At 42.5% G+C, this 12,935-nt stretch overlaps 1 protein-coding gene and 1 long non-coding RNA gene across 3 annotated transcripts; one reads left to right on the forward strand and one right to left on the reverse strand.

Moving 5' to 3' along the window:
- Window positions 1–1,298: 1,298 nt before the first annotated feature.
- On the reverse strand, window positions 1,299–10,157 carry COA6 (cytochrome c oxidase assembly factor 6). 2 transcript variants are annotated; one of them, XM_001152917.5, is made up of 3 exons: window positions 9,946–10,157; window positions 9,238–9,397; window positions 1,299–1,621 (listed from the first exon to the last, which is right to left on the reverse strand). In XM_001152917.5, the coding sequence occupies exons 1-3, from the start codon at window positions 10,155–10,157 to the stop codon at window positions 1,526–1,528; spliced, it is 468 nt and encodes a 155-aa protein (XP_001152917.1). In that variant the 3' UTR covers window positions 1,299–1,525. The 2 variants fall into 2 exon arrangements, with proteins under 2 accessions (XP_001152917.1, XP_001152790.1); XM_001152790.3 differs by lacking the exon at window positions 9,946–10,157 and adding an exon at window positions 9,775–9,938.
- LOC104004790 (uncharacterized) lies at window positions 10,079–10,652 on the forward strand. The gene is made up of 2 exons (XR_677829.2): window positions 10,079–10,201; window positions 10,409–10,652. It is a non-coding gene; the product is annotated as an uncharacterized LOC104004790 (long non-coding RNA).
- Window positions 10,653–12,935: the final 2,283 nt, after the last annotated feature.

Genomic DNA, 12,935 nt, shown 5'->3' on the forward strand with positions numbered 1-12,935 from the left:
AGGTGATAAAGCAGCAGCAGGGTTTAAGAGGATTGACTCCAATTTTGGAAGTAGTTCTACTATACGTAAAATACTATCAAACAGCATTGCACACTACAGAGAAATCTTTTGTGAAATGAAGAGTCAATCAATACAGCAAACTTAATTGTCTTAAGAAATTGCCACAGCCACCCCAAACTTCAGCAACCACCCACCACCTTGATCAGTCCGCAGCCATCAACATCGAGGCAAGACCCTCTACCAGCAGAAGGATGACAACTCGCTGAAGACTCAGAGAATCTTTAGCATTTTTTAGTAACAAAAAGTATTTTAAAATTAAGGCATATACACTGAGTAGACATAATGCTATTGCACTTACTAGACAACAGTATAAACATAACTTCTATGTGTACTGGAAAACCAAAACATTTGTGTAACCCACTCTATTGTGATATTCACTTTAATGCAGTGGTCTGTAACCAAACCTGCAGTATCTTTGAGGTATGCCTATACTTTAAATCATCTCAATGACTTACAATACCTAATACAATGTAAATAGGTGTTATACTGGATTTTTAAATTTTTATTATTTTTACTGTTTTGTTTTTCCTTTTCCCAAAAATTTTCTCTTCGGGGTTGAATCCATGGATGCAGAACCCACAGAGGGCCAACTGTGTACCTCTCCATTTAATCTGATGTAGTCTGCTTCCAAGTGTTTTCTAGTTCTCAGCATAGAGGCCTCCATATATTAGATTTATACCTAAAAGTATTCCTTTAATTTTTTTTGGTGCTATTCACAAATGGTATTTTTAAGTTTTAAATTCCAGTTGTTTATTGCTGATATATATAGGAATATAATTTTCCTTGTGTATATTGACCTTGTTTCCTGCAACCTTTCTATGATTGACTTATAGTTCTAGGAGCTCTTTTTGTGCATCCATTGGTACATTCTACAAGATGATAGTATTTATTATATGTGAGTAGAGCTAGTTTTCTTTCTTCCTTCCCAGTGTGTATGCTTTTTCTTTTTTGTCTCACTGGACTAGCTAGACATCCAGTTACTGTCCCAACATTAAGTGTTGATATTAGCTATGGGCTTTTTTATAGATGGCTTTTATTATTTTACTTGGATATTTTAAGTTCACCCTTCTTCCTTATAAACCTTCCATAAACCCTCATCATTTCTCACTTGGGTTGTTGTAATAGCTCTTGCCTGTATTAAAATGCTAACTCCCATTTATTTCACTTCTATGTATATTATAAATTTTATCTGCCTACTACCCATCCTCTAATTAAAAACAAAACAAAACAAAAGTGCATGTGTTTATAACAGGTTTTACTTTTTTTCTTAAAATAGAGATTTCTTACTAAATACCATTTTATTTCATTTCTTCACAGATCTTCTGGTTCTTGATCATCTTAATTATCAAGTGTCGTATATAGGGAACAAGTATTGATGTTCACTATGATTCAAACTATTACGGTTCCATAGTCAGTGGAGCTTTTTCAATGTCCAGAAAGAATACTTTCAATCTTTATGAACAGTCTAGGATTTTGCAGTTGTTTCTGAAGGCTCAAATTGTCCTGCTTCAAATTTTTCTTTGAATTTTAAGTAGTCTCTTCTTTTATCAAAATATTTTATCTGTTGGAAAAAAAAAAGGATTTGAAATAAGGGCAAGTTATGCAGCTTAGATAAGCAAAAGCACAGATTTAAATGTAACATATTATTCAACATAAATTTATGTGATTTATATTCTAGAACCATTGTGTGTGTGTGTGTGTGTCAGTTGTAACTATGAATGATGTTTTTCTTTTTTTTTATTATACTTTAAGTTTTAGGGTACACGTGCACAACGTGCAGGTTAGTTACATATGTATACATGTGCCATGTTGGTGTGCTGTACCCAGTAACTCGCCATTTAACATTAGGTATACCTCCTAATGCTATCTGTCCCCCCTTCCCCCCACCCCACAACAGGCCCCGGTGTGTGATGTTCCCTTTCCTGTGATGTGTTCTCATTGTCTAGAACCATTTTGAATTGAGGCATTTGATGAATAAGTCTCTGAGGAGAGTACAGACCAGTGAATCCTAATCCTTTTTGGATTATAGACCATATTGAGAATTTGAATAACTCAGGAACCTTCTCAAGAAATGGACCCATGTGCACACAGGTCAGGCTTGCTGGCGAGTTCAGAGTCCACAGAGCTCTCAGGTAGGTCAGAAGGCTTCAAATGAGAACACATTGGACCATTTTTCTTACTTCCCTTCCCTTCCTTCCATTCCCTTCCCTCCCTCCCTCCCTTCCTTCCTTCTCTCTCTCTTTCTTTCTTTCTTGACAGAGAGTCTCGCTCTGTCACCCAGGCTGGAGTGCAGTGGAGCAATCTCGGCTCACTGCAACGTCCGCCTCCCAGGTTCAAGCTATTCTCTGGCCTCAGCCTCCCAAGTAGCTGCAATTACAGGCACCTGCTACCATGCCCGGCTACTTTTTTTGTATTTTTAGTAGCGATGGGGTTTTGCCATCTTGGCCAGGCTGGTCTCGAACTCCTGACCTCAAGTGATCCACCTGCCTTGGCCTCCCAAAGCGCTGGCAGGCGTGAGCCACCACACTGAGCCTGGACCATTTTTCTTATCAACTCTAAATTCATCTTCATTGTCAGACCAGAAAACACTAGTTCTTTTGTTAAAAGCCTTTCTTCGGATTTAATTCTTAAATATTTCAGTGGTGCTTGTAAGTAAAAATTATCTTGGACTGCAAATGTAAAAATCTGCCCTGCGCTGTATCAATCAAGCTAGGATAACAGACACACACAAAGTCAGCTGAAAGGAAACATGTCTCCCGAGGGTGTACGACAGCCACGGAGTGTGCTAATAGATCCGTTATTTGAGTGATTACTGCTTTCTTATTCATTGGGAAATCTTGTTCTCTAAAATCAAAAACTACCAGAAACTTGCTGTTTGAAGTCTGATCTGTAAGAAGGAAACATCCCACTTTTGTCTAGAAAATCTACGGCGCCCTAACACAGAAGCAGCCTTGATCTCCAACCCAGCTCCAGGATGTCAAATAACATTTCTCAACATGAACATGACACTCAATCTTTTAACTTCAAAGAAAGAAAACCCTGGTCCACTTTTCGATCCAGAGCTGACGACGACACCTATGCTTTGTACTGAGGTTGTCAAAACACCATTTCATTTAAATTTTACCTAAACTCCATTCTTCCCCTAAACTTCTAATAACTCTCTTTTTCTTTGTTGGTGAGATGCCCACAGTTCTCTGGTGTGTGGTCTTCCTGGTTATAAGCATTCACAAATCAGACTATACATTCATCCCTGGTGGTCTCAGGCTGATTGGGCTAGGATGGATGTTATATAAGGATACCAAAGGAAGAAGTGGACATTGCCCTTAACATTTTTGTGACAAATTAATAGATGTTTGCATCTCCTGTCACATCTCCAACTGCCTAAGACAACTCCATTTAGAGGTCCTACTGACGTTGCAGTCCCAACTTGTCCAGAACTTTGCTCCTCTCCAAACATGTTTCTCCTCCAATACCTATTTCAATGAACGCATCACATCCACCTAGACACTTACATCTCTTTTCCCTTCTTCACTGCCACAGCACAAACCCTCATCATTTCTCACTTGGGTTGCTGTAACAGCTCTTTCACTGGCTTCTCTGTTTCTAGGCTCAACCATCCTTAATTCACCTGTCCCAGGCTGCCAGAGTATAATCTTTCTGAAACCCAAATTTGATCAGGTCACTTGCTTGTTTGAAGATCTTTCAAGGTATCCATATTGCCTTTAAGGTTTGTAAGACAAAGAAGGCCACTGATGGCTTCATCCCTGCGCCCCTGTCCATCCTCTCTGAATCTACCAGCAGTCCCTGAACTGTTTGTCCTACAGAGCTACCCCATGCTCATTTCCTGTGTGTCTTGATTCCACGCCTTTGCATATTACCACATTCTGCCTGGAAAGCTCTCCTCCCTAGCCCTCACCTTCTCTTTCAACCAACAGCCTAAACCCTCAACACACGGTCCTTTCTCTAAAAGGCTAATGAATCAACAAGGATTCATTGAGAAATACTGTATACACATACGCGAGTGGTCTCTAAACCACTGAATAAGACCCAGGACAGTAGTGTGAATGCCAAAATACTGGGATTTCTGAGACATTTCAAAGTTTTATAGAAAAAAGACAATATATGAATTTGATATTAAGATCAAAGATCTTGGATATCTGGTTGCTCTGTTTGTGGAACTTTGTTAGATGATGCTAGAATGATAGGCCTGATCCCTGCTCCTAAGTTAGGAACAATAGGAGCCTTTTATTTTATTTTATTTTTGAGACAGAGTCTTACTCTGTCACCCAAGCTGGAGTGCAGTGGCGTGATCTTGGCTCACTGCAACCTCTGCCTACCAGGTTCCAGTGATTCTCCTGCCTCAGCCTCCCGAGTAGCTGGGACTACAGGCGCGTGCCACCGCGCCTGGCTAATTTTTGTATTTTTAGTAGAGATAGGGTTTCGCCATGTTGGCCAGGCTGGTCTCGAACTCCTGACCTCAGGTGATCCACCTGCCTTGGGAGTGGCAAAGATCACACCACTGCACTCCAGCCTGGGCAACAGAGTGAGACTGTCTGGGGAAAAAAAAAAAAAAATTAAAAAATTACCTCCCTGGCCTCCCGTCTCTTGGCTCTAACTTATGCTATTTTCTTCTTACTGTCCCTTAAACACATCGGTGCAGGTTTTTGTTGCTTTTTTTGTTTGTTTTGTTTTTTTCAAAAAAAAAAAAAAAAAAACCAGAGTCTTGTACTCACCCAGGCTGGAGTGCAGTGGCATGATCTCAGCTTACTGGAAACTCCACCTCCCGGGTTCAAGCAATTCTCCTGCCTCAGCCTCCCAAATAGTTGGGATTACAGGTGCCCACCATCACACCCAGCTAATTTTTGTATTTTTAGTAGAGACTGGGTTTTGCCATGTTGGCCAGGCTGGTCTCAAATCCTGACCTCAGGTGATCCGCCCACCTCGGCCTCCCAAAGTGCTGGGATTACAGGCATGAGCAACTGCGCCTGGCCCATCAGTGCAGGTTTCTGGCTGTTTCATTCTCTCTGCCTGGAATCGTCTTCACCAGGTATCTGCCTATCTGTTCCCTAACTTTTTTCATAACTTTGTGAAAACAGTTACTGTATAAATAAAACCTTTCTTGACCATCTTACTTAAACCTGTACCCTTGTTTGATTTTTCATCCTATCACTTATCACCATATAACATCCTTTTAATTCTACTACTTGTCTCTCTCCCCATACTAGAATGTATGCTACATGAGGGCTGAGCACTTTGTCTATTTTTCCTTGCTGTATTTTCCTATGGCACATAGGAGGTGCTCAATAGATATTTGTGGAATGACTAAATGAACAGGATATGCACCAAAAAAATGACTATGGAGCTGAAGTAGGGCCATCATCTATATTTGGGAGATTTTTTTTCTCTATCATTCCATTAAAATGGGCAGGTTATGTGTTCTTGAACTTTAATAAATACTCTTTTTACAAAACACGTGAATGTACTTTTCTTGTCAGAAGGGGAACACTGAGTCTCCGCTCTAGATCCATTAACTGTAATACTCCTTCCCCGGACAACACAAGTGCTTTAACTGATGATGAACACAGTCATTCCTCTCCTTCACCCCCTGGCAGCAAGACTGGCTACAGAGAGCTTGCACTCAGCTCTGCGGTTCTACGGGTGAGTTTTATAGGTACACACCCCATGTGGGGGTGCTGTGGTAGCTTCATGCTGCCTGCATCTGGACAGGTGAGGTAATGGCCACTATTGGGCCTCTGTCCAGATTCCCTCTGCAGACCCATGCACCCACTCCCCGCTGTGCTGGGCAGTGGCTAACACCAGATGGCTGCCCCCTTCTCCAGAGACCTGCCCCTCAGCCAATGCCAATGACTGGCAGGCACAAAAGCCATGAATTATGGTGCAATTTACACTCCAGAGCTTCCAGAAGGATCAGAGTGAAGCTGGACAGCAGCTGAGCTCACAGCCCTAACTTATCTAGTCTCCCTCCCGAGAACACTCCAATAATTCAGTCAAGGCTGACACGCAGGTCCCGGGTCCTAAGTTGATGCTGGTGTCTTTCACTGAAGCTGGAAGCATGGGAGGAGAGGCCTACTGGGTGCAGGTCATGAGTGTGGGCCCTGCTAACCTGATGGGATTAATGTCCTTATAAGAAGAGGAAGAGCCGGGTGCAGTGGCTCACGCCTGTAATCCCAGCACTTTGGGAGGCCGAGGCGGGTGGAACAAGAGGTCAGGAGTTCAAGACCAGCCTGGCCAAGATGGTGAAACCCCATCTCTACTAAAACTACAAAAAGTCACTGGGTGTGGTGGCGGGTGCTTGTAATCCCAGCTACTCAGGAGGCTGAGGCAGGAGAACTGCTTGAACCTGGGCAGCAGAGGTTGCAGTGAGCTGAGATCACACCACTGCACCCCAGCCTGGGTGACAGAGTGAGACTCTGTCTCAACAACAACAACAACAACAACAAAAAAAAGAGGAGAAAGAGACTGGACCTCTCTCTCTCTCTCTCTGTTGGGTGGCAACACAGCAAGAAGGTAGCTGTCTACAAGCCAGGAGGAGGGCCCTCATCACAAACTGACCATGCTGGCATGCTGATCTCAGACCTCCAGCCTCCAAAACTGTGAGAAATAAATTTCTGTAAGGTATTTTGTTATGACAGCCTGGGCTAAGATAGGCATCAACACATAAGCTGGGACTTCAAGCCATGGCTGTAAACAGGATTGCCTTGGACGAGTGAGTAGCAGAGAAGGGAGCTCTAATGAACACGGGCATTTAACAGACTCACAGCAAGGCATTCCAAAGAGCGGTGGCTGCCAGACACGAATGAAGAAACTGGGTGAGAGAACCGTAAAGGGACCCAAGGAGACAGGGCTTTTGTATTCAAGTAGACTTGAATGATAACTCAGTTTCTAGAACTACATGAGACTTGTGCAAGCTATTTTCATGGATCCTTTTCTTGCATGGTAGGCATAGGAAGAAGTATATGGGGTCTGGAATCAGACTACTGAGTTCAAATCCAGGCTCTGTTACTACAAGTGACTTCATGTCAATGTGCCCTTACCTATAAAACCGCTAAGAGAGTTCCACGAGGGATAAATAAGATAGATGACACATTTCAAGTGTGTAGAGTGTAGAGTGTAGAGGATGTGCTCAATTCATGTTAGCGGTGACTAGGACGCAGTGACCTGGAGAGAGGTTGGGGCCTCAGGGGATGGCACCCAGTCTGCTTGAGTGAGAGAGATGTACATACAATCAAGAACCAAATGGCTGGTTGTAAAAACCCTTTCTGACACACAGACTGGAAGCTGCCCCGGAAGTGTGGGAGTGGGAGCCATCAGGCTGGAGAAAAAGCAGTGGGTTGCAGGAGGAGAGAGAGGATAAAAGTGGGATCGAAGGGGAACTCCTTAAGCCTGGAGTTCCTCTCAATGCATCTGCCTAATGGGAAAACTACAGATGTATAATATTTCCTTCTGGAGTCATTATCTAATTCAATCATAGAGTCCCACACTGATCAGTTTTCAGTTTACATGTCAAGTTATGCATTTTGTTGTCATAACAATCCCATGAGATAGGTTGTAACAGGCTGGTTTTACAGATGAAGAGTTCATCTAAAGCAATGCCTGGCCAGGCGTGGTGACTCACGCCTGTTAATCCCAGTGCTTTGGGAGGTCGAGGTGGGAAGATCACTTGAGCCCAGGAGTTCGAGCCCAGCCTGGGCAACATAGTGAGATCCTGTCTTTACAAAATAATTTTAAAAATTAGCCAGGCATGGTGGCAAATGCCTATAGTGCCAGCTTCTCAGGAGGTTTAGGCGGGAAGATCGCTTGAGGCCAGGAGGTCAAGGCTGCAGTGAGCTATGATCACGCCACTACACTCAAGCCAGGGTGACAGATTGAGAACCTGTCTCTAAAAATTAAAGAAAGAAAAATAAAGTAATTTCTGTTCACTGTGTTCATCCCCAGCTCAGCCACCAATACGACCCCTCCCTGCATCACAGCCTTCTTGTGGCCTCCTTCAGAGCCTTTTAAAGGTTTGAGGTATGAGAGGGTAAAACCCCTAAAACCACTTCAACTCTAAAAGTATCTGTTTTCCAACTACATGGTATATTTTGGAGCAGCATAAGACAGTGAAAAAGCACAGGCAAATCCAAGTTCAAATCCCACACCAGCCAGTTAGGCCTGCCTTAAAATTACAGTTTTGCCACTTGCTGAGTAATAACAAGCGAGTTACTTCAATGCTCTGAGCTTCAGCTGCCTCCTCTGGAGATGGAGAATAACAACGTCTCACTCTGTGGCCCAGGCTGGAATGCAGTGGCGTGATCTTGGCTCACTGCAACCTCCACCTCCCAGGTCCTGGTTCAAGCAATTCTCCTGCCTCAGCCTCCTGAGTAGCTGGGATTAGAGGCATGTGCCACCATGCCCATCTATTTTTTTTTTTTTTTGTATTTTTAGTAGAGATGGGGTTTCACTATGTCGGCCAGGCTGGTCTTGAACTCCTGACCTCGTGATCTGCCCGCCTCAGCCTCCCAAAGCACTGGGATTACAGGCGTGAGCCACCGCACCCAGCCAACAACACCTATCTTAACAGGTACTGGTGAAGATGAAAATGTCAAGCACTTAGCACACACAGCCACTTACTAACCTCAGTAATAGTCCTCTTTGCAATCCCCCCTTATACTAAGGATGGGGATACAGCGCTTGAATGCCTGTCAGGGAGACAGAATCCACCATATGAACCTTTTCTTTCTTCTGCTTACCAAACTCCTTTCTTTATATTTTGGGTATATGATGACTTATAGGATTTTGGGTGAGCAACTGGGAATGCTTTATTTCTGATAGTAGCTCTAGGTCAATAATTTTGCCAACTCCTGCCCAAGATTAAATACTACCCCTTCAGAAGATCCTGGAAAAGTCTACCAGTGAAATGAACTGGAATTTTTTGGTTACTGTTCATATGTTTGTTGTGTTTTTCGATGCTCTTTAATGTGTCAGTTGACATTCTCCAAAGATCTAGCTGATGTAAGTGCATCAAATAAGGCTGAATTACCAGGCAAGGTTTTCTCTGCGCCTCAAAGAAACTGTTAATTGACATGCCTCAGAGAGTGCTTCATGTCAGCCTACCACTCACAGTATAAGCTCGATGTATCTTAACAGGGAAGAGAAACACATCAAAGTGTGACTTACCCACTGTTGGGGACAACTTGATTCGAAAGAGCTTCTTAACTTCTTGCATTGAGAAGCATCCTCTAAGTTCTCATCTAAACACTTCCAGTACTCATCCCGGGCCCCCCAGCAGACCTGTCTTTCCTTCATAGATGGGGCTGCCATTCCTACTGCGATGAAGCTGTTGGCCAAAATCATATTTGAGATTAACAATGAACTTTGTAATCTGAAGAGAAGGTAAGGAAAGAGGAAAACTGTCAATTTCCTCTTCCTTTAAAACTAAAAAAAAAAACAAAAAACAAAAAACAAAACCATGCTTAGGGATTTTGATGAGGCAACTGAACCCAATCAGTTCTCAGTGGCAGCATAAGGCCACCCGCTCTTGAGGCTTATCTCACACTGTGTGATTTGATCCCTGCTGGGGCGGCAGCGTGGGCTCAGAAAGCCCGGCTGAGAACTGTGGTTCTGTCCCAGTCGCTTAGGGCAGCTCATTTATTCTCTCCGAGCCCGTTTCCCACCAGTAAAGCGGGGACAGCAGTGCCTAGTTTACAGGGTTACTGTTCGAAACTAAGCGCTGTAGAAACAGGTGTGTGGGGGCCACAATCACCAAGCAGGCGATTGGAGTGCCACCCCGTTTTGCACAAGAGGAACCCGCGGCTCGGGGACAGTAAGGGACCTCCCGGGCCCATAGTCCACGCGCGCCCCACCCGGACCCATCAGCAAGCCGACCTCTCTGCCCGCCCACGTCCGGCTTCCTTTCGATGTCGACGGGAGGAAACGGTCACGCAGGCCACCAACCGGCGGTGGAGGGCGCGGTGCCGAGTCCTGCCACTGCAGGGTCGCCCCGCTGGCTCGAGCTCTAGAAGCGTAGACCTCCCCAGCCGCAAAAAGCAATTCACGCGGCGAAACCGCGGACTCTTTTGACCCTTCCGAGCTACCATTTACTTTCCATAGAAGGGCGGGACTTCCTGTTTCGCTTTTATCTGTAAGACCGACTTCCGGCCTTCAAGGGCAAGAAGGGTATATACGTATATATCATCGCACGGTGTGTCCCGGAAGGCTTGATATGCTAGTCCCGCGGGACAAGGCGAGCCGAGGAGTTTGTGTGGAAGTTTGCATCTGAGAGTGCGAGAGCTGGACGGAGTGTTACAGAGCCGCGATGCCTTCTCGTTTTGTTTTGTTTTTGATACAGGGTCTCGCTCTTCCGCCCAGTCTCGAGTGCAGTGGTGAGAACACGGCTTACTGCAGCCTCAAAATCCTGGACCCAAAAGATCCTCCCACCTCAGCCTGCCTCCCAGGTAGCTGGGACTACAGGCGCACAACACCATCGCTTCTTGGATTAAAAGAAAAGGATGAAACGGGCCCCAGAAAGAGGCGGTGACGTCCCAGAACCCTTGGCAGGGGAGTTGGGAAAATAAATATTTGTATTGTTTTAATCTCCCTTGTGGCTTTTTTTAACCCCCGAAACAGCAAGGTATTTTTAAAAGGGATGAAGAGAGTTGCTTCAAATGTTTTGAGACGTTGTTATTTTTAATATGTGAGTGAATATCTTAGAAACAAAATGAACAAGAAATAAAAATTTTAGAAAATATATATGAGTTAATCTCTCAGCAGAATCTTTATTAAAAAGCATGTTTATGGTCAGTCATCTGGCACCCCGTTCTCTTAATAGATCCCATCTGCTCCATCATCTAGTTCTAAAACATTTATATAAGATGCAATTTACAATTTTGCACTCAGTGTAGTTTGATCCATTCCAAATTCAATATATGCAGACTTTTCCGGGTGGCGATGTGAGGCTAAGTACCACCAAATATGTGTTCTGCAATATAGAAAGTATTTCCCCCATAGTTAATGCACTCTCATAGTGGAGTTACTTTAGCTTTACCAGAGCCACCCCCTTCTTTTACATCATGTCTATTGACGTCAGTTTACATATAGATATCTTTTAAATATGACTGATGGGATATAAAAGGAATGAAAGGAAAGAGTCTTAGATGACTTCTGAGTCTAAAAAGGAAATGTGTTTTAAATTTAAAATTTATAAGTACCTAATGAAAAATACATATGAAACAAAGTGAAGCGACAGAATTACAAAGAAAAAAATGCCTGGTCATATTGGGTAATTTTAACAGGGCTTTCTCACTAATTGTTAAGACTAGCAAGAGAGAAATTAAGGATATAGGAAACGTGAATAACATGATGTAAAAATGACGCAATTAATATGTACAGAACAACACGACCAAAATCAGAATGTACAGTTTTTTGAAAGCAGACACATCACCACAGTCAACCACATACTTAGTTATAAAGCAACTCAAGAAATTTTGAAAATTGAAATAATTGTCATTTTTTACTACAGTGCATTTAAGATAGAAATCAATAAAGAACTGTAAAAACAAGTCTGAATAACAGAGACAGAGTCAATGGTATTGAGAAAATATTTTGAACTGAACCATAAAATACAATAGCAACACCTGTGGGATGAAACTGAAGCAGCACTTACAGGGACATTTATAGCCATAATTAAGTGTATTAGAAGAGTCTGAAAAGTCTTGAGCTGAAAATCCCTTTTCAAGAAGTTAGAAAAAGGACAGCAAAATAAGACAGAAAATAGAAGGACAGAAATAATGTTAAGAGCAGAAATTAACGAAATGAAAAATAAAAGCAGTGGTGTACCAGAGCCAGCCTGTACTGGCATGGGAGAGCCAATTGTGCACACCTCTTGGCAACTCCATGATCAATAACATCAAATAAGTAGCTTGAAGTCACCCACGATGGGACTGTTTACACTATGGAACTCAACAAACAAGCCAGGATTTTGTTTTATGTTTGGGGCCAATTCAAATAAGTAGCTTGAAGTCAACCATGATGGGACTGTTTACACTATGGAAATCAACAAACAAGCCAGGATTTTATGTTTGGAGCTAACTCACTAGCACATCACAGCATAGAATAGGTTGAAAGAAACCAAAAGTTGATTTTTTTTTGGAAAAGAACAAATTAAAATTGGCAAACATCTAATAGCTATAAAAGGAGGGATGGCAACAATCTTTATCAAGAATGGAAACTAGAAATACTATAGACATCAAAAAAGTTAGGTAATCTTGTAAACAATTTAGTGCAAATAAGATTTAGATGACCGTACAAATTTCAAGAAAAACAAGTAACTCAAAAGTAGAGAAATTATTACATAATTTGAATGAGTAGTGAAGAATCTTCATACAAATCCCAGGTACGTGGCTCCACCAGTAAGTTCCTACAAACTTTGAAATAATTCCATTCTTACTGAATAAGGCTACCATAACTTTTGTACTAATTATAAAATCCCCAAACCTCTGAAACACCACACACTTTGGAACTCATTTGGTGAAAAATACGACTTAAAGTAACATGAGGCTCTTTATAGTTGTTATTAACATTATCACTTAGGTGACTGCATATGCTTTTCTGTAGAAATATTAATGTATTTCATTATGGGTACTGTCCCAGTTCTTGTTGAGAATATTATACAATATATGTTGTATGTTTCATACTACCCTTCTAATATTTAAAATAGTCTATATTTCAAACATCTGGCTCCAGGGATTTCAGGTAAGTTATGTGGACCTATATAAGAAAAAATCTTTATGACTTAGGTTAAGAGGAATTTTTAGCCATAAAGGAAAGCCTCAGTAATTATCAAATGATGTGGCCAGGCGCGGTGGCTCACGCCTGTA

The sequence above is a fragment of the Pan troglodytes genome, chromosome 1 (assembly GCF_028858775.2).
Source record: "Pan troglodytes isolate AG18354 chromosome 1, NHGRI_mPanTro3-v2.0_pri, whole genome shotgun sequence".
In the NCBI taxonomy this organism is placed as follows: Eukaryota; Metazoa; Chordata; class Mammalia; order Primates; family Hominidae; genus Pan; species Pan troglodytes.